At 35.0% G+C, this 25,049-nt stretch overlaps 3 protein-coding genes across 3 annotated transcripts; all 3 read left to right on the forward strand.

The window, feature by feature from the left end:
- The first annotated feature begins 341 nt into the window (after positions 1-341).
- On the forward strand, positions 342-8,494 carry LOC117154862 (uncharacterized). The gene is made up of 14 exons (XM_076622901.1): positions 342-645; positions 797-997; positions 1,077-1,612; positions 1,835-2,363; positions 2,458-2,679; positions 2,878-3,129; positions 3,275-3,439; positions 5,456-5,535; positions 5,793-5,922; positions 6,273-6,622; positions 6,699-7,224; positions 7,365-7,586; positions 7,677-7,928; positions 8,199-8,494. Exons 3-14 carry the CDS (start codon positions 1,280-1,282, stop codon positions 8,360-8,362), a joined length of 3,225 nt encoding a protein of 1,074 aa, XP_076479016.1. The 5' UTR covers positions 342-645; positions 797-997; positions 1,077-1,279; the 3' UTR covers positions 8,363-8,494.
- Positions 8,495-9,817: 1,323 nt separating this feature from the next.
- LOC117154864 (uncharacterized) lies at positions 9,818-16,746 on the forward strand. The gene is made up of 12 exons (XM_076622902.1): positions 9,818-10,225; positions 10,345-10,519; positions 11,190-11,535; positions 11,816-12,341; positions 12,507-12,728; positions 12,812-13,063; positions 13,153-13,319; positions 14,601-14,936; positions 15,198-15,720; positions 15,824-16,045; positions 16,122-16,373; positions 16,480-16,746. Exons 3-12 carry the CDS (start codon positions 11,203-11,205, stop codon positions 16,641-16,643), a joined length of 2,997 nt encoding a protein of 998 aa, XP_076479017.1. The 5' UTR covers positions 9,818-10,225; positions 10,345-10,519; positions 11,190-11,202; the 3' UTR covers positions 16,644-16,746.
- Positions 16,747-17,737: 991 nt separating this feature from the next.
- On the forward strand, positions 17,738-22,433 carry LOC117154851 (cytochrome P450 6a2-like). The gene is made up of 6 exons (XM_076622499.1): positions 17,738-17,810; positions 19,834-20,182; positions 20,305-20,830; positions 20,946-21,167; positions 21,543-21,794; positions 21,995-22,433. The coding sequence occupies exons 2-6, from the start codon at positions 19,847-19,849 to the stop codon at positions 22,168-22,170; spliced, it is 1,512 nt and encodes a 503-aa protein (XP_076478614.1). The 5' UTR covers positions 17,738-17,810; positions 19,834-19,846; the 3' UTR covers positions 22,171-22,433.
- Positions 22,434-25,049: the final 2,616 nt, after the last annotated feature.

A 25,049-nucleotide genomic window follows, 5' to 3' on the forward strand; every position in this document is an offset into this window, starting at 1 on the left:
GTCAAGGACTTCGTTGCAATCTATCAGAATGACTCTCGACAAATACTGTTTACTCGACAAATATATATATATATATATACACAGTTTCCCTACATTATTTCTATTATATCTTTAAACTGATTTTGTCACCCGTGATATTTCATATTTTTTATATGTTCTATAAATATATTTAATGGTCATACGGGTCATATTTCTATAAATCAAATAAATATTATATAATGAAATGGACTAACGCTGTGTCACTGTTTGTTATCAAATTCCTCTCAAGAAAAAACTGATAAAATAATACGATATCCAAACTATACGTATATATATATACGTATTCTCTAGATAAGCGAAGGAGAATATTCACTGCGATGAAACAAAGTTGAAACTTTTCGTGAAAACAATATCGAAATCTTGATTCGTTTCAAAATCTAAATTAGTTTCCATTAGTCTGCCTTTTGATCCCTGCCTTCGTATAAATAGTGTGTGTTGCATGACGCCAAGCAGCAAAATACCGACAGTAGCTAAAATGACTCTGTTGCTATCGCTCAGCTGGCTCAAGTTGAAACATCATCGTTAATATCATTCAACATTCTGTGTGAGATACGGACAGACACGTTTCTTCCTACTTAGTAGAAGCTTTATTTAAAGAACAACCATGTAAGTATGACAACAATTTGAAATTTAATTTGTACATTTAAATGTCACGTATTTTTTATTCAACCGACTAATTACCTTAAGTGTTCATTTACAATTTAAAAGTAAAATTTAAATGTTCTTATCGATCAAGCAAAACTTACTGATTTTTTAGCGGCTTTCTGATATTGGTAACGTGATAAGAATAACTACGATTTTTACACTACATTGGGAGTTCGTCACAGTGCACGTAGATGATAAAAACAACACGAAGTATATTTTGTAATCTAGGTATATCACGGGAAATTATTACTTTACTAACGTTATTACATCGGAAGTACATTTTCCTCGCAGATACATAGACTATCGTTCAAAGGTATGTAAACACTTGCTTCCGCTTGACAGAGAGCAATTAAAAAAAAATCGACCGAAAGACTCCAGTTATTTGTTATTAGGAATTCCAGGTATTTGTTATTAATACGATCGTATGGAATACGATTATTCGAGAAAATATTTCTGAAACACCAATCCGTCGTAATAAACTGAAGATTGATAATTTTGAAACGAAGCGTAAAACCATTTAGAAATAAGTAAAATAGAGAAACGACAGCAGTCATTGATTGTGATTTTTAATTATTGGAATTTAGTACCTTACAACATGGACTACTTTCAACTTCTCCTCGGCATTGCTGCAATACTTCTCGCGATCTATTTTTACTATAGCTCGGTTTATGACACCTGGAAGAATCGTGGCGTACCTGGACCAAAACCGTCAATATTTGTTGGCAATTTTGTGGATCTTCTCCTTAAAAGACAGGCCGTAGCCACAATTGTGAAAAATTTGTACAACGAATTCAAAAGTGAACCGGTCTTTGGTATATACGAAGGAACATCACCGATTCTTGTTATTAACGACTTAGACTTGATCAAGGATGTTCTCATCAGAGACTTCTCTTTATTCGTGGACAGAGGATTCAAAGTACTTGAAAAGGTATTTCCTTCATTGATTGCTCCGCGCAACAACATTATTGAAAACAGATTTATTCAGTTGATTTGATGTAAAAAGCATCTTGAGTTCAAGGATAAACGAGATGTTTTGGAAATAATAAAATAATCGTACAAACATTTTTCGGAAATTATTATTCGCAACAATTGCAAGACTTCCCGAAATCAAAGTGTTTGTAAATTTATCGATATATAATTTCATGCGTAGATAGAGCCATTGTCGCAGCATCTCTTCCTTTTGGAAGCCAAGAGGTGGCGACCACTGAGAACGAAGTTATCACCAATATTCACCTCCGGTAAACTGAAAGAGATGTTCCCACTTATAACAGAGTGCGCGGGAAATTTAGAAAAATATTTAGACAACATAGTAGCAAAGGGTGTGCCAGTAGTAGAGTGTCGTGATTTGGCTGCAAAATTCACGACCGACGTGATCGGGAGCTGTGCATTCGGGATCAGCATGAATGCTCTTGAAGATGAGAACAGCGAATTCCGAAGAATGGGCAAACAAATTTTCGCTCCCAATATAAAACAGACTATTCGAGAATCTTGCAGACGACTTGCACCATTTCTGTTTAGTGTAGTTGGTTACTTTTTACGAATGACGGAGATAAACAACTTTTTCATAAATCTGGTTCGTGACACAATGGAATATAGGAAGACGAATAATATAGCAAGACCAGATTTTATTTACCAGCTGATGCAACTGAAAGAACATCCGGAAAAGATGGAAAATGTTGGTGAGTAGGGAATTTGAAAGTATATCTCAAATGAAATCGCGAAAAATACATATGTCACTAACAGAGTTATAACAAAAAATTGTGTGTTTTACAGAACTAACCGACTCCCTAATAGCCGCGCAAGCGTTCGTCTTTTTCATTGCTGGATTCGAAACGTCTTCGTCGACGATAGCGCATGCTCTCTATGAATTAGCACAAAATCAGGAAATACAAGATAAATTACGGCAAGAAATTAGAGATGAGTACGACAAAGATGGTGGAACTCTGACGTACGAAGGTATCAAAGGAATGAAATATTTGGACAAAGTGTTTAAAGGTGTGTGCCAAAGAATATTAAAGCACGTCTACCTAATGAAATCTGTAATGACAATTTATAACAAAAAGAAAGAAACACTTGATTATTCAAAAGATAGTAAAATGATCATTTACTTATAAATGAGAGAATAGATCCGATTCTCGCGAATAAAACCTGTGCTTTATTTTTACGGAAGAAATATTTTTTGTTACTCCATAGAGACACTAAGGAAGTATCCAATACTGACGGTATTAAACAGGCAAGCAATGGAGAATTATACGTTTAAAGGCACAAAAATCACCATACCAAAAGGAACAATAGTATGGGTACCAGTATATGGTATCCAACACGATTCAAATATTTATTCAGATCCTGAGAAATTCGATCCGGAAAGATTTAACGAGGATGCTGTTGCTGCCAGACATCCTATGAGCTATCTATCCTTTGGCGATGGCCCGCGAAACTGCATTGGTATTTAAATAAAATAAATAAAATATACTCGCAACATAGTATCTTGTACCCTTATTCTTATATAATGCTATTAGTTGATACTATGATAATTATACGATTAATTATACGATATCGGATCGATGTAATTTTTAAAAATTGCTTTCAGGTGCCCGATTCGCCAATTATCAAAGCAAGGTCGGTCTTGCAACGATTCTGCACAATCACAAAGTCGATGTTTGCGAGAAAACCAAAATTCCATACGAACCGGACAAAGAGGCATTTTTGTTATCGCTCGCCGGCGGGGTAAATTTAAAGATAACTAAAGCACAATGTTAATGTAAATAATTATTCAAATGTATTTTTTATCTAATTATACTATTACATCGTGTACCTTGCAATAACCGTAAATTAAGTTGTATTATTGTGTACAAATTCTTTAGAAACGATCGTATCAGAGAACGAAAATATTTTATTGATAACGCTTGAAACTTTTGAAACGTAGATGTAACAAAATTTCGGTGGAAGTATCATTATAGAATTCGGTTATCGTGAATTTTCATTCACACAGTATTATAAAGATAACGACAAACGGACCAACTTTGTTAGCGCATAAAAACGAATCGTTATTGTAATTAAAAAATTACTACGAATAAATTTGATACAATCGACAATTTTCCACACAATTTTCGACTGCTCGAAGATAAGAAAGTGTAAGAAAAAATAAGCCGTATAAGCGGCGTACGAAGAAGGCGTTAACCAATTGCTACTCATCAACTGCGCCATATGGAGAGTGGGTAGAAGCAAATTTACAGTCATACTATTTCTGGCTGAAACGACTTCAGTCAGTACAGTTTGGCATTGATCGTAGATACAATCCAAACAGTTTCTTTCTTGCAGGAAGCTTTCATCTTCATATAATTACCCATCTCAACAAGTAAGTGTACAATATCTTACGGTCACATTACTGCAATACGTTGGCTATATAGCGTGTAGTTGATTATCAGTACACATGGTGCAATTGCGTAGCAGCAAAAATACGTCGAAAAGTTAAAATGTTAGATAACATATATTATAGGTTATATTCTATAGGTTAACATCATCCTTCTTGCTTTTATCATCAAACCATACACAGACTTATGCGATAGTTATTTTGTTTCAAATGAACGTAGTAATAATTTTGTTTATTACAAGCAACGGTGTTATCTGTCGCGCTGAATTATCAGCAAACGAGATTAATTATCAGAAAATATCTGTATATAATCACATAAGCATCATTTACTTTATTTTATACTCTACGTGATGACAATTATTATCAAACGATGAGTTAGAATTTAATGGAGCGTAGTTTTATGGCAAAATCTGATTTACGTGTCATCTATAACTGAATATAATGCAAAAAGACGCAAAATGATTAATTTGTCCTTTCAGATATTAGCTACTTATAGATTGTTATTAAATCTCTATCAGTCGGTATCGGTGTTCCTAAACTTTTCTTTTCGTGGTTTATCTGCTGCAAGATATCTGCCATAACAGTATTAGTTTGGTGACAAGTCACTATAGTCACTTGACTGAAGACACCAGAAAGAGTTTCTTAGTTTATGTTTCTATGATACCTCTGTTTACGTGCGCTATTTTAATAGTGTCTGATTAAATGAACTTTAGGTAAGCTCCTATAATCCGAACTATCGCTGCGCGTTAATTCAGTTATGTGTACAATGTCTAATTATAATATGTAAATAATAGGTGCGCTCCTTGTGTGATACGCTCTCATGCGTCGCAATTAATAAAGGCTTGCAACGTTATTGCGTATTTAAAAGCAAATGTATTCTTATTAACTGAACCAAAAATCGTTAGCGATAGAGAGAAATATACAGGGTGGTTGGTAACTGGTGGTACAAGCGGAAAGAGGGTGATTCTACGCGAAAAAAGAAGTCGAAAATATAGAATAAAAAATTAAAAAAAAATTTTTTTTTTTAATTTTTCCATCGAGACAACGATCTACAATGAGATCCGTTATAACGAGACGCGATAAAGTGCACGCGTACCGAGCGAAAATTCAAAGTCGATTTTCTCGAAAACAAAGCCTCAAACGAAAAATTTTTATTCTATATTTTCGACTTATTTTTTCGCGTAGAATCACTTCCTTTCCGCTTGTACCACCAGTTACCAGCCACCCTGTATATAGATGGACTTCTATTATATAAACGACCTGGTCGTATGAACCAAATCGTCCCTCAATGGGGTTTGTATAAACAGAATCTCACTGTATGTGCAATTTTCTAATTCGTACAATTAATTTTAAAACGTGCGGATAGTGCTCTTAGTTTAACCCCTTCCTGTACTTTAGCGAGTCAGACTCGCGATGAAGATTTTGGCCCAAACATGAATATCGCCAGTCTGATTCGCGACCAGATACTTGGACCAAACGTAAACATAACAAACCGAGCTCACGGACTGTTTTTTTCCCCGTTACGATCGTGACTGAATGTAAGTTCCTGTTTACGAGCATCAGCGTGATCTGTTTCGTCGAACTAAATGGCACGGGAAGGGGTTAATAGCAAATTACTTGTCCGTAACTCGACTAAATGCCACGAACATTCTAAAGTTATGCTATACATTTGACAAATTTTTGAAAATTTATACCATAAATATTTTTATTTCATTAAAAGTTTTATAGAGTATAAGTAGAAAAAACAACATCAAGGAAGTACGTTCCACGATTCATCGCTAGTACTAATGATCATCCGAGCGCGATCATCGTTATCTACTTCGAAGTAGTCGTTGCCATCGTGACGCGTCGTGTCGTCACTAATCGTAAGCGCCTGTCTTTCATTTTCGTATTGATAGTATTATTATGTGAACTCCACGCTTTTGCGGTTCATTTATCACAATTGTATAGAGACAACATGTTACACCATAATAATATCTCATCCTGAGCCCAAAGTGAGGTAAGTTTTTAAAAATCAAACAAAATTCATTAGTCGTATTCAGCTTGCCCGTTAACGATTTATTTATGTTTTTATCCTTCTGAATGTTCATCCTGTTACAATATCATATAGATACAAAATTTTCGATCATTAATAGTTAAGAATACGTTTTTAATTGCACACTCTATATTTAAAAACTATCCTACAAACACTGATATTTATTCGTTGAAATTAAAGAAATCTCGTTCGACATGGACTATTTTCAACTACTGTGTGGCATTTCCATACTACTTCTTGCGATCTATTATCATTACTCTTCATGCTACAACTTCTGGAAAAGTCGCAATATACCTGGACCAAAACCGATAATCTTCTTTGGCAACATTCTGGGCGTTCTTCTTAAAAGAGAATCGATGGCCGATTGGACGAAGAGATTGTACGACCAATATAAGAATGAACCAGCTTTTGGAATATACATGGGAACATCACCACTTCTGATGCCCAACAACCTAGATATGATTAAAGATATTCTCATCAAGGACTTCTCTTTATTCGCTGACCGAGGATTTAAAATATATGATGAAAAAGTAATTAACAACTTCATTGTTTCTGCGTTACATACACTTTTCGAGTAACTAATTATTATTGCTATTTCTTGCGTAGATAGAACCAATACAGCAAAATCTCATCATGTTAGAAGCTGAAAGATGGAGGCCGTTGAGAGCTAAACTTTCGCCGGTATTCACATCCGGCAAGCTCAAAGAAATGTTCCCACTTATAGCAGAATGCGCGGAAAAGTTGGAGAAACACTTGGAAAAATTAGCACAGAAGGGTGAACCAGTGGAGTGCCGTGAGTTGACTGCAAAATTCGGGATCGATTCGATCGGTAGCTGTGTTTTTGGACTAAACATGAATGCTCTCGAGGATAAGAACTCTGAATTTCTTCGAATGAGCAAACAAATTTTTGCAGTTAACGCGAAACAGATAATTCGAGATTTTTGTAGAGAATTTACACCATCCTTGTATAAAATAATTGGTTCTTACCTGCAACCAAAAGAAGTCAATGACTTTTTTGTAAATTTATTTATCGATACGATGAAGTACAGGATGGATAATAACATAATCAGACCAGATTTTGTGCACTTGCTGATGGAACTGAAGAAACACCCGGATAGAGTTAACAATATTGGTGAGGATGAGAATACAGTTTAATATTATGCTTCGAATAAAATTATCATTATAAATATATCATATTATAAATTATCATAATAAAATTATTATTGCAATATCATAATAATGCATAGTAACGAATCTTGTTGTATTTTGCAGAACTCACAGACGCGTTGCTTGCCTCGCAAACTTTCGCATTTTTCGTCGGTGGATTCGAAACATCTTCCTCAACGATGTCACATGCTCTTTACGAGTTAGCACAAAATCTCGAAATACAAGACAAACTAAGAGAAGAAATTAGAGACGTCTACGACAAAAGTAATGGAGTTTTGACATATGCAGATATCAAAAGAATGAAATACTTGGACAAAGTACTTAAAGGTGTGTAGTAGACTCGCAAAATTATTGAAATATGCAAAAAATAATTTTATTAATACGAATGGTAATATTTTCTATGCCTTTTCTCCGCAGAAACGCTAAGAAAGTACCCGCCATTACCTATGCTAAACAGGCAAGCGATGGAAAATTATACGTTTAGAGACACGAACATTTCTATACCAAAAGGAACAGATATATTTATATCAATATATGCCATTCAAAATGATTCAAATGTATATCCGGATCCTGAGAAATTCGACCCTGAAAGATTTAACGAGGATGCTGTCGCCGCTAGGCATCCTATGAGTTATCTGTCTTTTGGCGATGGACCAAGAAACTGTATTGGTATGCTAATATAATAATAAGATAAGAAAATATCAAATCTTTGGCATGTGCTTAAATCGTCGGTTTCAATCAGCATGACATTATGGAAAAGATAAATCGTCAATATCTTTTTCTTACCTTCTATCATCTTCTCCCATTTAGAAAGCATTTCTTCTATTTTTAACATATAAAATCTTCATGAGTTGGAATTTGTTCAAAATTTTCTGTGAAAAGTTTCCTTCCCAAACCTTCAAGCCAAATAAATATATAATTTTTTATAATTATTTGTAGGTGCCCGTTTCGCGCAATATCAAAGCAAAGTTGGACTTGCAACGATTCTCCGTAACCACAGAGTCGATGTCTGCGAGAAAACCAAGATTCCTTTTGAACATGACATTCATGCCTTTATAGTGACGCTGAAAGGAGGAGTGTATTTGAAAATAGCTAAGGCATAAAAAAAAATTATTCTTATACTTATATTGTTATAATAAGTCATTATGTTATAATATATTATTTTATTTTATATTATACTAAAAAGAATTTTAAGACACAGAAACAAGACGTTAATAAAATAAATATGACAGAAATTTGATACATTTTGTTGCAGTATTTGAAAGTGATCGGCACAGACGACTAATCGAGATCGATTAAAAGGTTAGATGGCTAACCAAAACCCTAATCGGTACATCTCTACTACTTGAACTGACATAAAAACTTGCACTAGTTGAATCCTTTATGGAGATCTTTAACTTTGACCAATTGGTTGCATTGCTGGCATTCTCTCTCAGCTCTCTTAGTACATTCCTTCTTGGAAAGGATGCGACGATTACAGTGTGGAATTTCCGCCAGAACTGAGAAAATCTAACTACTTTCACCTGGTATTGACATACTCTTCTGAGCTTTTATGAATGAACACCGGATGTATCGAATTTTCAATGAGAGAATTAATATATATCCGTACTTTTTATTACGCTGATCGTTTGTCATTGTTGTCAATTTGTTACCATCGAATAACGTAAATTAAGAAAAGTCAGAGTCGAATAAGGGTTGAATAAATTGCTTTAGTAAATTGTACATGACTAGAATCCCCCATTACTAGAATCTTCGTTATTTTATACGCGTTCCATATTTGTCTCGTTGACTGTACTTTTAAGCCCATCCTATAAGTATCTTTCAAAATGACAGTTATGAAATCACTTTCTGTTTGACCGTTCTCGGAGAGACGCGATCGCGGAGAAGGCGCGTCAACGGGAGTCGCAAATTCTCGTTACGATTGGATTATCGACGCCACGAACTGATCGATCCCTTATTTCGGTTAGGGTAATAGAGGTGGTTAAATTAGTATAACACTGAGTTTAACAGGTTATAATATATATTTTATTCCAACAACTTATTTCACGGAGAGTATAAATGATCAGAGATACGTATTGTAATATCGTTTACAATAAAGTTAGAAGTGTTCGACTCTTATAGTTATTTGCAGGATCACGATGTTAGTCGTAATAGGAGTGACTTGCAAATAGTGAGTTATGGTGTCGCGAGAGTTATAAATCGTAAGTAAAATATGAATCGAGAAATGGGTTCAGCGATTTAGCGACTAGGCGACTAGTAGAGAGTTGTTGACTGATCAAAGGATGGAAAGTCAATGAAGTTCGGTGACGATGCCGTGCGGAGGAAAGCCAGTGAGGGGTGTGTCTAGCGCACACACCCCTCCATTTGACCATTGGATTTGTTAATGACAATTTTGGCTAGGAAAGTGAGGCCAATAGTCGTTGTTTCTGATTGAATAAGAAGAAAGTTGGTGAGCAAGGAAAGGTCCCAGCCACCCCCGAGAGAAAGTTGCTGATACCGGGAAAGCGGGAGATACCGAACGTGGGAAAAACCAAATTTCCGTATCTTCCCGTAGTAGAGAATAAATTTAATGAACACTCGAACTAAAAGATATTAGTTTAGTCTAAAGGACCTTAACTATGCCAAGATTTATGCTGGATCCTTAAGCCTATTGAGGGTACACAGTAAAGGTGTGTGACATCTGGTTGTCATCTTGCCTGCGACGTGGGGCCTGATTTGTATAAAATCATCGGACGTAACATTTTCGTTATCTGCAAGTCATCATGAGTATGTCTCCGATAATCGTCAGAGTATGCGTTTAAAGATCGAAAGCGCCAGTAGATTAACATTAGTCTATTCTACATCATGTTAGGGATAACATCATTTTTCGCGACTCAGGAATATATCGTCTAGCACTAATAAGACATCTATATACATACGTACTTATGTGCGTGTGGAAAATAATGAAAAGCGATATCAGTTGATTCGTAAGTACTATATCGAACCTTATATAACGCTTTTAACTACGTTATAAACCTGCTTCTATCTGAATAAACCTACTTGTAATTCTATTGCCTTATATTGTGTATGTATATACATATTTCAGGATAATACTTCAAACAGTTTCATTCAAGTGGTGAATGTTAGTTTTATTATTCGATGCCATGCTACTCGTTTTGCAAACATAAAACGTCGAAAATTATGCAACACAACACTGATAACGATTTCAACGTAATTATACACAGACAACACTAATCTAACAACAGAAATCTACTACATAAGTACATATACGTAATTTTACTAATTTTGAATAGCACAGTTCGTTAATAATAACACGAATAGCGTTGACATGCATATATTCCTCATTTTTTACGCGCAATGAATATTATATCAATTATATCGATATCGCCAAAGTAGAGTAATGCAGCAGATAGCTTTACGCGTCTGATAATCTGGTTGATATGAATATTGCTTGATTCACGTCGCATTTAAATACTTTTTAAAACAACAACGTTTTAAAATACAAAAACGGAACACTTTCATACAATATGCATGTAATGATAACAGATGTATATAAGAATTTATAGTTTCAAAGTTTTCTATGTAATCATCGAATATATTCAATAACGCTGCAATTAGCATTAACAAACAAGTCAGATACTGTTCATATATTATGTATGCGTTATATTAACAACGTAAATAAGACAATATATTTCATTCATAATTCGACGTACGTTGCTCAACAAGGACATGCCCCTAAACTCGCGGAGAGGCTAAGCAGATTTGTACGCGCGTTTATTCAGAATAAAGATCATCAAAAATATCACCGTGTTCGCGTGTATCTACCAACACCGCTTTAACGATATAATTTAACCCCTCTTCTTTTATTCTACGGCGAAACGAAATGTCCTGCAGAATTTTTATAGCACAACATTATAAATTCTTTTTCAGAAGAGAAATTATAATGAGTGGCTTTGAAATTTTGTGCGGGTTAGCCGCATTACTTCTGGCTTTCTATTATTATTCCACGTCAACCTTCGATTTTTGGAAGAGTCGTGGAGTTCAAGGACCAAAGCCTGTATTCTTATTTGGAAACACCATAGACCTGATGCTTGCAAGAATATCAATGGTGGCTTACCAGCAGAATCTTTATAAAGTATACAAAAACGAGCCGATGGTTGGGTTGTACATGAGAAGATCACCGGTTCTTATTCTAAAAGATCCGGAACTGATAAAAGATGTCATGATTAGAGATTTCTCGAAATTCGCCGATCGAGGATTTGCTGTTCATGAAAGGGTATGTTGTAAGTGACATTTGTAAGTGAAAAAATGAGCGATAAAGTATTAATAGCCACTCCGTGTTCCATATCCATATTTCTTATTCGTACTTATGATTTATTAATGGTGCTATCACGAAGTAAACAAATATTTTTATCGTAAACAGAGACATAAAAATAGATCTTCCAACGAAGAAATTTCTAATCTTCTATTCTTCAGCGATAACGTTGTATTTGTCCTGTTTGCTTAAAAGAAAATATTTTGTCGGCTTTTAAACTAATATCGCGAACTGTTCACAGACAGAACCATTGTCTATGCATCTCTTCAATTTGGAACCAAAAAGATGGCGTCCGTTAAGATCGAAGCTCACTCCAATGTTCACATCCGGCAAACTGAAAGACATGTTTGGTCTCATCCTCGAATGTGCAGACCATTTCGAAAAATACTTGGATAAACTGACCGCGAAGGAAGAGCCCATAGATTTTCGCGAGGTTACAGCGAAATTCACGACCGACGTGATTGGTTCCTGCGCCTTTGGAATCGAGATGAGCTCGTTATCGGACGAAGACAGTGAGTTTCGTGAAATCGGCAGACAAATCTTCGCCTTGAACTTCGAGAACGTAATACGGTTAAAACTCAGACTGTACATGCCGAAACTGTACGATTTGTTGGGTTACATCGTACCCGACAAAAGACATGCTCCGTTTTTTACCAAGCTCGTGACAGACACTATGAAGTACAGGAAAGAGCATAACATATACAGGCCTGACTTTATACATATGCTTATGGAATTGAAAGAACATCCAGAGAAATTGGGCGACATTAGTAAGTTTATAGTAACAACTTAATTTTAATGTCGCATCGCAATTTATGCTAAGAAAATACAATCATATTGTATCGTGTCGGCGAATAATAAGAAAGAAAATAACACGACTCACTTCTTAGTACAATATAACAATTTAATTAACACAAGTGAACGGTATTTTGCAGAATTAACGGATAGCTTATTAACTGCGCAAGCTTTCGTTTTCTTTGCTGCCGGCTTTGAAACTTCGTCGTCGGCAATGAGCAACGCTCTTTACGAACTCGCCCTAAATCAAGAAATTCAAGACAAATTACGTCAAGAGATCAGGGAACACCTTGCGAAACATAACGGAGAGTTGCAATACGAACATGTTAAAGACATGGAATACTTGGAGAAAGTGTTTAAAGGTATGCGTAGCTTTACTTCGAATAGAAGGTTAAAGCTTTACAAAGAAATATAATAAAAGATTTTTCTTAATTTATCTTCACAGAGACATTAAGGAAGTATCCACCAGGATCTCTATTGCCAAGAAGATCTACTTCCGCCTATACTTTCAAGAACACAAAAGTCAGTATACCGAAGGGTTTAATGATATGGATTCCCATATACTCGTTGCATCATGATGCTGACATTTATCCAAATCCTGACGTGTTCAATCCAGAGAACTTCAACGAAGACGCCATTGAGGCTCGTCATCCGATGACCTATTTACCATTTGGCGATGGACCAAGAAATTGCATTGGTACGTTCAATTATACGAGCGTTTCTGTTGAAGTTGTTCGTTTCTGTTTAAATTACCAATTTATTAACTTGCTTCATTTTTATTCTTAGGTGCACGTTTCGCTATTTATCAAACCAAAGTGGGTCTAATCACGATTCTTCGTAATTATAAAGTGGACGTTTGTGACAAAACCATGATTCCATACGAGTTTACTAGGACGTCGTTTCTACTGACGCCGAAGGGGGGCATATATTTGAAGTTAACGAAACTAGAAACATAATTTCAAAGCGAGACGTCCTTTAAAATGACTAATTTTAATCGTATTAACGCCGAATAACAAATTTTTCTATGCTTGTGTTGTAAAGTAAATTTTGTAGTTGTGACATGACAATTTTCGTTCTCTGCCATGCAAATATAATGGAATTTAACGTTTTAAGAGTGTTAACTCATATATTTTCATTTTCCCATAAATAATCGCACACGCATAAACGGTCCATATGCAACATGATATTCAGTTTCCGTCAAAATATTATTGTTCTGCGATAGCATATCTTCGTGCGCTTCACTCGGGAATCCCCCTGGAATTCCCCAAAGTTCCTCTTCGATAAAATAGGGCATCGCGGAAATTTTACGCGATACATCCCCTCCTTAAAGATATCCACCACATACGGACTATGCCTAAATATAAATATGCTGTAAATATTTTTGTGCGTTTACAAGTTTTAGTATACGCATATACACATGAGGTGAATATGTGTGTCCGTGATGATTGTGGCTGGTGGCTGTGTAGATATCGCTGCTGGGGATACTGCTAATATTCACTTCCTACTTTAGGATCGTGGAAGAAAAATCGGACTTCGGTCGCCGGGATTCGATCCCGCGTTCCGAATGTTCGTAACTTAATGCGCCAATAATGATAACAATACTAGTAAATATGATAATATTTCGAGGAAATTGACGCATGGTGCTTAATGAATTTTACCAAGACAAGTGTTTTGCGTCATCTAGGGCGTATATAATGATGCCGTAATTAAGGTTGCACTGAAGTACAAATTCAGTCGTCGCGAGAGAATCATTAGAAAGTTAAGCGGAATCGCATCAATAAAGGAGGAGTACAAAAGAGATCAAAGTATTTGAATTAATAAATATAAATTCATGTATCTATGAATATCAACATACTTATAAAGTAGATGCATAGAAAGTAGAATTATTCAGTGCTTAAGTGAACAAATAAGTAAATAAATATGTTGGAATACAACGATATCAATCGCATGCAGATAAGGTGATTGATCGTACGGATTACGATTATTAATCTTAGATTAGCACAGATTATTAATCTTAATCCCAAGATTAAATTCTAACAAAATAGATAAATAAAAATTGTATAATTCTATTTTTCCAATTTTTATTGAGGCAAGTTTCTATGATATTCATAATCGAATCGACTCCAGTTTGGAAAGTGTTGAGCGAAAGGAGAATATTGACTGTACCAAATTATCATTGCACGTTTCTTTTTTCAGAAAATCATTCTTTTCGTCTGAATCAGTAACTGAAAAAGAGTACCATGGTATATTATTTGATAATAATATGCGCTGTCGTTGCAGTACTTCTAGTTTATTATTATTATATATTAGTATTTAATTTCTGGAAGAAGCGCAAAATCTCGGGACCAAAACCAGTATTCTTCTTTGGAAACTTTATAGACATCATGTTTTCAGGAATAGCTTTGCCACAATATATTAAAAACCTTTACGAAACCTATACAGGTAGAATGATTGGGTTATACATGAGATCGACGCCCGTACTAGTTTTAAAAGATCCGGAGTTAATCAAGGATGTTCTCATCAGAGACTTTTCGAAATTCGCTGATCGCGGATTTAATGTCCATGAAAGAGTACGTATACGTACGTATAACTTATGCAACTTGTTTTTAGAACTTTTGGATACGTTTCGAGTCATTACGGCGAGCAAAGTAATATACACAATTACCTTTTAATCTTTATACAATATTTATCTATATTTATATTTATTTACAAATCACTATCCATTGTAATATATTATCATATATTATCATCATTATACTTTATATTGTTACATAAGATTATAGCTAGTCGAATAGTCAAAATTTTCAAATTGCGTTATAAACTGTTTTTAGGTCGAACCATTATCGCAGCATCTGTTCAACTTGGAAGCAAAACGATGGCGTCCATTGAGATCGAAGCTCACTGTGTACACATCTGGCAAATTGAAAAATATGTTCGATCTGATCATCGAATGCGCAAACTATTTCGAAGAATATCTGGATAAAATGGTTGCGCAGGGAGAACCTGTCGATTTTCGTGAGATAACAGCAAAATTTACAACGGACGTGATAGGATCATGTGCCTTTGGGATCAACATGGGTGCACTGTCAGACGAAAAGAGCGAATTTCGTAAAATCGGTAAACAAATTTTTGAACCATCTTTGGAGGCGATAATACGAATGAAATTCAAACTGATGATGCCGAAACTGTACGATTTGTTGGGTTACATTGTGCCGGACAGAAGACTTACTCCGTTTCTAACCAAGGTCGTCACAGATACTATGAAATGCAGAAAAGAGAACAACGTGTATAGACCTGACTTTATACATACGCTAATGCAACTTAAGGAAGACTCAAAAAAGTTACACGATCTTGGTACGTTTAATAGCGTAGTATACAAAAAATTTGCTAAAATACATCCATTAGATATTTGTTAGATAGGTAAAATTATGACACAATGTTAAATCGTATTTTACAGAATTAACAGACTCTTTCATAACCGCACAAGCTTACGTTTTCTTTGCTGCTGGTTTTGAAACTGGCTCGACGACAATGAGCAACGCACTTTACGAACTCGCGCTGAATCCCAAAATTCAAGAGAACTTACGCGAAGAAATCAACGAACACTATAAGAAACACAACGGAAAGTTAAATTACGAGCATATTAAAGATATGGAATACTTGGACAAAGTATTTAAAGGTATGCGTATAACTTTGCTTTGAGAAGAAAAATGAAAAATGAATAAAGTGGCGTTTTTTTCAATTTATTCCTATAGAAACATTAAGGATGTATCCACCAGGAACTCTGATACCAAGAAAATCAAATTCTGAATATATCTTCCGAGATCCACAAATCAGTATACCGAAGGGTGTGATGATTTGGATTCCCGTATACGCGATTCATCGTGATCCCGAAATTTATCCGAATCCTGATGTTTTTAATCCCGAAAATTTCACTCGAGATGCCATTGATGCTCGACATCCGATGCATTATTTACCATTCGGCACTGGACCAAGAAATTGTATTGGTACGTTAGATCGATGATATTTACTCGATGACTACCAGAATTATTAAGAGAAAAGTATGTCGACTTTGTACAAATTTCAAACACGCACATAAAACTTTTCTTTTAGGTGCACGTTTTGCTGTTTATCAAACCAAAGTGGGTATAATCACAATTCTTCGCAAGTATAAAGTGGACGTTTGCGAGAAAACTATGATCCCTTATCAATTTGACCCAAATGCATTTCTGCTAGCTCCAAAAGGAGGGATCTGTTTGAAGATAACAAAAATATAAACGTAATTCAAAATTACGATGGCTTTTTAAAATATATCGATTGTAATCGTCTAATTAAAATCGGTATCCAGTGTGTTTTCTAACAAAGCAGTTTATAATACATTAGATATTAATTTATACTTTATATTTATATTTTATATTTATATTTATATTTTGTTACATTTTATTTATTTCACTTATTTATATTTTTGAACAATAAATCCTTAAACCTATCACGTTTTGCATGCATCGCGATATGGCACAGGGACAAGAATGATAATGCTCTTTATCGCTCATAGTTACACGATGATGTTTCCACCGATACATGTGCTTAACTCTACGATTGCGTCGAGTCTGTTAAATACAACCAATCGAGCCCTTATTCCTTCCACAGGATCTTTTTCCATCTCTGCACACTTACGTGCCTTCCAACAGTATAAAGTATAACTGACTATAATTTACCATATCATCATAATTAGAATCAGTGAAGAGGTTCGAATCTGACATTTCAAAAAAAGGAATTTTCGAAGCTATCTCATAAGTAACGAATTTCCCTTTCTCTCTCTCTCTCCGCCTTATACAGATAAAATATTCATATTATTCATAATATAATATAAATATTCGAAATATTATTCATAAACATTCTACACGAAAAAGTAGAATTTTTTTAATTATATAATATAATTCATATTTCCAAGTGTCGTAAAATACACAGATCTGACTTTTGCGTTTTTCAGATCCTAATACTCAGATCTTAGTTTTACATTCCTCAAATTTCTCAAAGTAGAAGTTTATTTTTATATTCAATTAAGTTATACATTTAATAATTTAGTTGGTGATGTATCAAATCGTTATAATTGCAACGTAATCACATATGAACACAATCGACAAAAAAATACGTTTTCCTTAATGCATATCACAGTAATGAGGATATAAGCAACAATAAGAGATTTAGCGTGCTAACGTACCGTTAGCCGCGATCATTTCCAGAAACTACCGGGAGGGAAACAAATTACGGCGGACAGCTCCAAGTCACCATGAACGATAACTGCAAGGACGGTGTAGGTATAAGACTACGAGACTTTCTACTGTAGAAGTCAGTTACATGTAAAAACGTGTTCAAGAAGCACCTTCGTAACTTTCTCCTTTACTACCGAATAACACAAATAGCAAGACCGTGTATTTATCGTAAGTTGACTTATATTTCTGCTTAGTTGTAAATTTATTATGCGATATGTCTGGCAAACAACATAAGATTTCCCTCATTCTCAAGTAATTTGTTAAATTTCCAGTTACATTTCTCTTTGGTTTACATTTATGGTTTACTTTTCGAATCATCAAGCTTAACATCTCTCATATTTAACATTTAGGCTTAAAACTTACTCACTCAAACTCTCTTGTATTCCTCTTAAACCTCAATAACATACAAATTCAAATAGAAATATAAAATAAGAAACTCTAAGAATATAAAATGTAAGAGATATAATATAAAACTTAAATTAACGACATATAACGATTAACATATCAACGAGGAATTCATTTATCGACTTGCTTCTGTTTCGCTTTCGTTTGGCAAAAAATTTGCTAATAAATATAAAATAAGAAACTCTAAGAATATAAAATGCAAGAGATATAATATAAAACTTAAATTAACGACATATAACGATTAACATATCAACGAGGAATTCATTTATCGACTTGCTTTTGTTTCGCTTTCGTTTGCCAAAAAATTTGCTAATAAATATAAAATAAGAAACTCTAAGAATATAAAATGCAAGAGATATAATATAAAACTTAAATTAACGACATATAACGATTAACATATCAACGAGGAATTCATTTATCGACTTGCTTTTGTTTCGCTTTCGTTTGCCAAAAAATTTGCTAATAAATATATATTTGTCAGAGATGGAAGGACAGCGGGGGTTCCCGTCCGGAATGTTGGGAAACCCCCCAATACCCTAGTCCAGACTTTGCTATAACTGCACTTAAGTAATAACAATAAGGAATAGTTTTAATGTTCCAATCTGACTTTATGACGACGGGTTCGGGTTCGAAGTGACAACGCGTCACGGAAGGGACGTGTACCTGACAGACGTATGAAATGATTATATGGCTCTCCTTAAAAACAAAGATTGACACGAGAAGTGGGGACAGGAGTATATAAGGACAGTTTCTTTTGCATTAAGAGAGAGTTAGTTTGTTAGTTAATCGTTGAACGAATTGCTGATTGAGTTATCGAGAAGTTACCCGAATCGAGTATTACGTTGATACTTGTCCTCCCGTGGACCGTGGATTCGTTATCGAACCTGAATTCGTTGTCACCATCATCTCGACCATCCTCTCGCCATTACTCATAGCCTCTTGTAGTGCCCACATTTGTACCGATAAATATTAGCTACATCCACGACGGTAAAGTAAGTAAAGGTTCATCGATACCATCATCATCATAAAATCGATATTCATCAAGTTTAATCATAAGTCTTTGTCGCAATCTAAATTCTACACGCAGTACTTCAAACGATTACCATTATTATCACACAAACATTATCTCCTAAAAACTAAGTACTCTAACTATAAAAGTACTTATCACCCTAACTTGTCAAGTTTTCTTTCTAGACGGCTGTAACAGCACAAGATATTTTTAGAATAATGTGATATCTATCTGCCTATTTTTAGAATAATTTTACTGCATTTTAATTACTATGTACATTACTCGATCTCACACAGAAATATTTATTACATTATTTTCAAAATTCATGACCCGTAGTAATTTTTTGTTATTTGTAAATTGTTATCGTCAAATTTAGCATCATTTGCTTGAAACAGTTTCTTTTATTCTCTATAAACTAGAGAGTTACAATGATTTAATTTGCTCGATATGATATGGGTAATACCTCAATTATTCAAACATTTTTCGCGCCTATCGATGTTTTACTTATTCTACTATCTGTCTGATCTCATTTTCTCAAACGTAAATACTCTTCACTTCGCGCTTATCTTAAAGAGCTATTTATCTACTTGACTACGAAAAAGAAAAAATAGTTTTTCATACAAGTAAATGTTACTTATTATATTAAGTCTAATAACAGTTATCTACTTTACAAAAGTTAATACACCGTACCATACATATTCTATATAAAATAATATAATAATCGTTAGAAATCTTCAACGTAACATCGTTAAAATAGTTTGCAACTACTGATTTCAGATCATCGAGCAAAATGACGAACTATTTCGAGATTTTATGCGGCATGGCAGCACTGCTTCTTGCTCTCTACTACTATGCCACATTGACTTTTAATTTCTGGAAAAATCGCGGAGTAATTGGACCACAACCTCTACCATTCCTTGGTAACACCAAAGAACTTATGTTCGCGAGGAAATCAATGCCTCACTATCTCAAGGAAATTTACAATACCTATAAAAACGAACCAATGGTTGGTTTGTACATGAGAAGATCGCCTCTGCTTGTTGTGCAAGATCCAGAATTTATCAAGGACATTTTAATCAGAGACTTCCCCAAATTTGCGGATCGAGGATTCCATGTTTATGAAAGGGTAAGCGAAATTATAAGTTCGATTTTCAGAAATAAATCAATGTAATCCTTCGTGCAATAAACAGGTCCAATTTTAGCTCGATATACTGTATAACTTAATTTTTCAAATTAATTAATCCATAGACGGAACCGCTATCTCAAAGTCTCTTAAACTTGGAATCTGAGAGATGGCGACCATTGAGAACTATGTTCTCGCCGATATTCACATCCGGCAAGTTGCGAGAAATGTTTTACCTTATAATCGAGTGCTCGCAGCACTTGGAGAAGTATTTGGACAAGTGTGTGGAGAAAGGAGAGCCCATCGAATGTTGCGAAGTAACGGCAAAATTCACCACTGACGTAATTGGCACTTGCGCCTTTGGTATCGAGATGAGCGCAATGGCGGACGAAGACAGCGAATTCCGTAAAATGGGCAGGGAAGTATTCGCTGTGAATCTGGAAAACGTCATACGACAGAAGATGAAATTATTCATGCCAAAGTTGTACCATTTGCTCGGTTATGTAATACCCGATCGAAAGTTAGCACCATTCTTTACAAAAATTGTGACTGATACTATAAAGTACAGGAAGGAGAACAACATCGTTAGGCCAGACTTCATAAACATGCTGATGGAGGTAAAGAAACATCCGGAGAAGTTTGGAAACATCGGTACGTCTCACAGACATTTAATTCTATAACAATGATTCATTTGCCAAATAGATTTAAAACGGATGAAAATTTGTTAATCGATGTAAATTGATCGCGTGATCGCAATTCTTTCCAGAACTGACAGATTCGCTACTCACCGCGCAAGCATTCATATTCTTCGCAGCCGGTTTTGAAACTTCCTCTATGACTATGAGCAACGCTCTTTACGAATTAGCTTTGAATCAAGACATACAAGACAAGCTTCGCGAGGAAATCAGAGAGCATTGTTGCAAGAGTAGTGAAGGGTTAAGATTCGAAGATATCAAAGGAATGCAATATTTAGAGAAAATATTCAAAGGTATCTTTAATTCTCCTTTAATTCTCACTTTATCCAATCGAATCTATTTCCAATTAATACGATATATCTAATGAACTTGATATGTCTAATGAACTTTTATATTTATACAAGCAACATTGATATTATTAGATGACCATAATTTGGCTACACAACACAAACGCATACAAATATGACGCGTTATCGTCTATTAATCAAATATTACTTTTGATTATATTAATTATATCGTTGCTATTAATACCATACATTTCTAATCTAATCTCTAATTCTTTCGACTTAAACTATATTTTTAATTCGATCGACAGCTTTAACATACTTTCGTAGATTTACAGTTTTTAACAAACGTACGAATTCTAATGATTTATCCTTTTTTTACAGAAACGTTGAGAATGTATCCGCCAGGAGCATCCATACCGCGGAGAACGAAATCGAGCTACACCTTTAACAATACTAAAGTTACGATACCACAGGGAACACTGGTATGGATACCAGTGTTTGCGATTCATCGTGACCCGGATATTTATCCGAACCCTGATTCATTTGATCCCGAAAAGTTCAACGAAGACGCCGTGGCTGCCCGACACCCCATGCATTATTTACCATTTGGCGATGGTCCAAGGAATTGCATTGGTATGTAAATTACATGACCATTTTTATTTTTGCATGATTTAGAAAGTTTAGAATTGATTAGGAAAAGAAAATAAAAAATATTTAATATTAAGAATCTATCGTTCCTTTCTACTTCCATCTGTAACTTGTTAAATTCACTCCTCAATGAATTACAAATGTTCACAACCATTAATCAATTTTTCGTACTGTATTATCTCTAGGTGCACGTTTCGCAAATTATGTAACCAAAGTTGGACTAATTACGATTCTTCGTAACTACAAGGTAGAAGTCTGCGATAAGACGATAATTCCCTACGAATTTGAGCCAGGTGCATTTGTGTCAGCACCAAAAGGAGGAATATACCTGAAGATAACGAAAATACGAAGCGAGTGCTGAAAAATTCTGTTGGATAATTTTTAAATCTGCTCAAGCAACATATATTTATGTAAATTTCGCAAAAATCTAGTTCGTATTACGGACATGCAAATGGTCGTTTCTAGTCAAAAGAAATAAATATGGGTACTCTTGTTATTTAGATTACAATCATCGTTCTAATAATCTGTTTATTCGAGTAACGTATAAATTTTCATTTCTTTATTGTAAATTTAAACATCTATTTATATATCTATATTTTTTCCACTTAATTATCCATTGTTTCGCACTTAATTATAAAGTGGGATTAGGATTAAATAACTTATATCTTTATTAATGTAAATGAAATTGTAATGTGATAGATTTGCAAGTGCCTTCAATAAACAAAATAAGTGTTTTGCCTATTTTAGAGAACTCCTACAAATTTGAAACATGTAAATCAATAATTGATCTTGCAAATTATTTGATAAATATCGACATCTCATCCATCTCAGCTATTTCGATGATCTTTGAGCGTGTTGAAGAAATCAACATCTCAAACATGCCGATAATAGTGCATCCGTGGCAATTTATTAAAAAGTTGAGAATCAAAAATATAAAATACGAGAAGGTGGAAAACTGACTCGTAGCTGCTATCGTTATTATCATTATTTAAGAGAATTATATTTACTTATTACATATTATTTAAGCGAAGATTAGGTTGACGTAAATAACGCCGATAACAAAATTGTTAATGATTGTAGTAAAAATGAATTTCTTGTTCTATGAAATTCAGTCCAATGTCCTACCACAACGAATCATCAATTCCCTTTATTGAATGACTCGCTTCTTCTTATCAACTCGCAAGATGTGTTAATTCGATACGCACACTTTCCCGTCAAAAATTTTCTATAGATAAGATCAGTGGCATGAACTCAATTGCAGAGCCTCGATATCGTTCCATTAATATTCAACTTTTTTCTCAAAGTTTGTTAATAAATATTCAAATCTATGCGTTTATATAACATTGTTTCTTGATTTATGTACATACTACAGGCTTTAAAAGAAATGACATCCTGAATGCATTACAAATACTGCTTTTAATTACAAAACAAACCGATGCCAAATACAAAGAGAATTTCAATTTCAACGGTACCTATGTAATTATAAAAAACAGATTATTAAACGTGTGTATTTGTATTTTACACGTAAACGATACAATTCCACGAATATTTGTTATCATTACTTGTAATAGCTTTAATTTCTGTTTTCAAGGAGATGATGTGCAATGTATTAAAAGAAAATCGGCCTGACGAAGATTTCGCGAAATTTCTGATAAAAGAACGTGGCCTTGCATGAATCTAATTCAAAAGCAGAGAGATAGAAAGAGTATAAAGTCTATAGTAAGAAATAATCACAAAAAAAGTATCCAAGATTTCGTAGTTTATAGTATTTTGTATTCTTCATTCATACAATCAATATTTTCGATGTGAAACCAAATCCACTATATTCTTCGATTAACGTGAAATAATATTTACATTTGTCTTGCATCCTTTGCGGGACTTCGTTTGTGGTATTGAGCTACCTACGTACGTTGAAATAATATCAGTACCGATTACACATCATTATATAGTTACCATGCGTAATTAATGAGCGAAGTCATACAGATACTATTTTATGACCACTGTTACGACCGTTCGCGGAGAGACGCGGTCGCGAGGAAAACGCGTCAGCGAGAGGCGTAAATTCTCGCTACGATTCGGTGAATCGACGCCGCGAAGTAGTCGTTCCCCTGTTTCGGTTAAGATAACAGAGGTGGTTGAATGAATATGACACAGTAGTAAGTTATATTTCACCGTTTATTCCACAACTTATAACGAGGATAGTTACACTGGTGCGTGTGTACGAGATGATTGAGTGACTGATCTGCGGGTGTGTATACCCGCTCGAAGGATGTTGACCATTCGAAGGATGTAAAGTCAGTACTGCCCTGGGAGACGATGATGTGTCGGAGGAAAGCTAAGGAAGTCTAGCGCACGGGACCATCGGATTTGTTGGGGCCGATGTTATTTAGGAAAGTGAGGGAATAGGCTTCGTTTCTAATTGGTTAAACGAAGGGTCTTAACCGCCCTCGAGAGAAAGTGGTTAGTGGGAGGACAGTTGCAGCGTTCGTGAGAAAAACCAACTTTCCCTTGTCCAGCCGTGGTAGACAATAGTCTTTAGAAATTCCTCGGAACCAGATGTTTGTTTTGTTTGAAGGACCTTTCCTAGGAAATCTATGGGATTTATGGAAGGTACTTGAAACTGTGGAGGATACGCTGCCAGTATCCGAAGACATCTGGTTGCCACATTGCCCGCGGTGTGTGGCCTCGGCCGGGTAGCGTGTTACGCGACGTAACAACCACGATGCATTTCTGCATTAATGTAACTGATACTGTTCTATATATCACAACATGTTTCAATGCATTTCGGCGGTTTTACTTCAATTATTACATATGAATATGTATAATGAATAGAAGATGACATGACGATAAATACAAGATTGTATATGACGAAAAGCGAGATACAGAAGGAACACTTGAACAAATTCGTTACACAGCCTTGTTTTCTACCCATATCAAACGATATAACAATAGCGACATTTGCAAACGACACAGCGCTATTAGCTACCCACGCAGACCCGGTAATAGCCTCATCCACTCTCCAGCGAAGTCTCGACTCCATGGAAAAGTGGTTTCACAAATGGGGCTTCAAAGTCAACGAAAAGAAATCCTCACATGTAACCTTCACGCTCCGAAAACAAACCTGCCCCCAGGTCACCATCAACAATGCAACAATTCCTAGCAGGGACACATACCTGGGTCCGATACCTGGGCATGACCCTGGACAGGAGACTAACGTGGAAGACACACATCTCAGATAAA

Source organism: Bombus vancouverensis, chromosome 11, assembly GCF_051014615.1.
Source record: "Bombus vancouverensis nearcticus chromosome 11, iyBomVanc1_principal, whole genome shotgun sequence".
NCBI lineage: Eukaryota > Metazoa > Arthropoda > Insecta > Hymenoptera > Apidae > Bombus > Bombus vancouverensis.

Excerpts from the sequence above, each read along its gene's own strand:
- LOC117154862 (XM_076622901.1), top strand. The coding sequence starts at position 1,280 with ATGGACTACTTTCAACTTCTCCTCGGCATTGCTGCAATACTTCTCGCG. Across the intron at positions 2,364-2,457 it reads GGAAAAGATGGAAAATGTTG|AACTAACCGACTCCCTAATA; the intron begins GTGAGTAGGGAA and ends TGTGTTTTACAG. Across the intron at positions 6,623-6,698 it reads TTAAAATATATGATGAAAAA|ATAGAACCAATACAGCAAAA; the intron begins GTAATTAACAAC and ends TTTCTTGCGTAG.
- LOC117154864 (XM_076622902.1), top strand. The coding sequence starts at position 11,203 with ATGAGTGGCTTTGAAATTTTGTGCGGGTTAGCCGCATTACTTCTGGCT. Across the intron at positions 12,342-12,506 it reads AGAGAAATTGGGCGACATTA|AATTAACGGATAGCTTATTA; the intron begins GTAAGTTTATAG and ends GGTATTTTGCAG. Across the intron at positions 12,729-12,811 it reads CTTGGAGAAAGTGTTTAAAG|AGACATTAAGGAAGTATCCA; the intron begins GTATGCGTAGCT and ends TTATCTTCACAG.
- LOC117154851 (XM_076622499.1), top strand. The coding sequence starts at position 19,847 with ATGACGAACTATTTCGAGATTTTATGCGGCATGGCAGCACTGCTTCTT. Across the intron at positions 21,168-21,542 it reads TTTAGAGAAAATATTCAAAG|AAACGTTGAGAATGTATCCG; the intron begins GTATCTTTAATT and ends CTTTTTTTACAG. Across the intron at positions 21,795-21,994 it reads TGGTCCAAGGAATTGCATTG|GTGCACGTTTCGCAAATTAT; the intron begins GTATGTAAATTA and ends TATTATCTCTAG.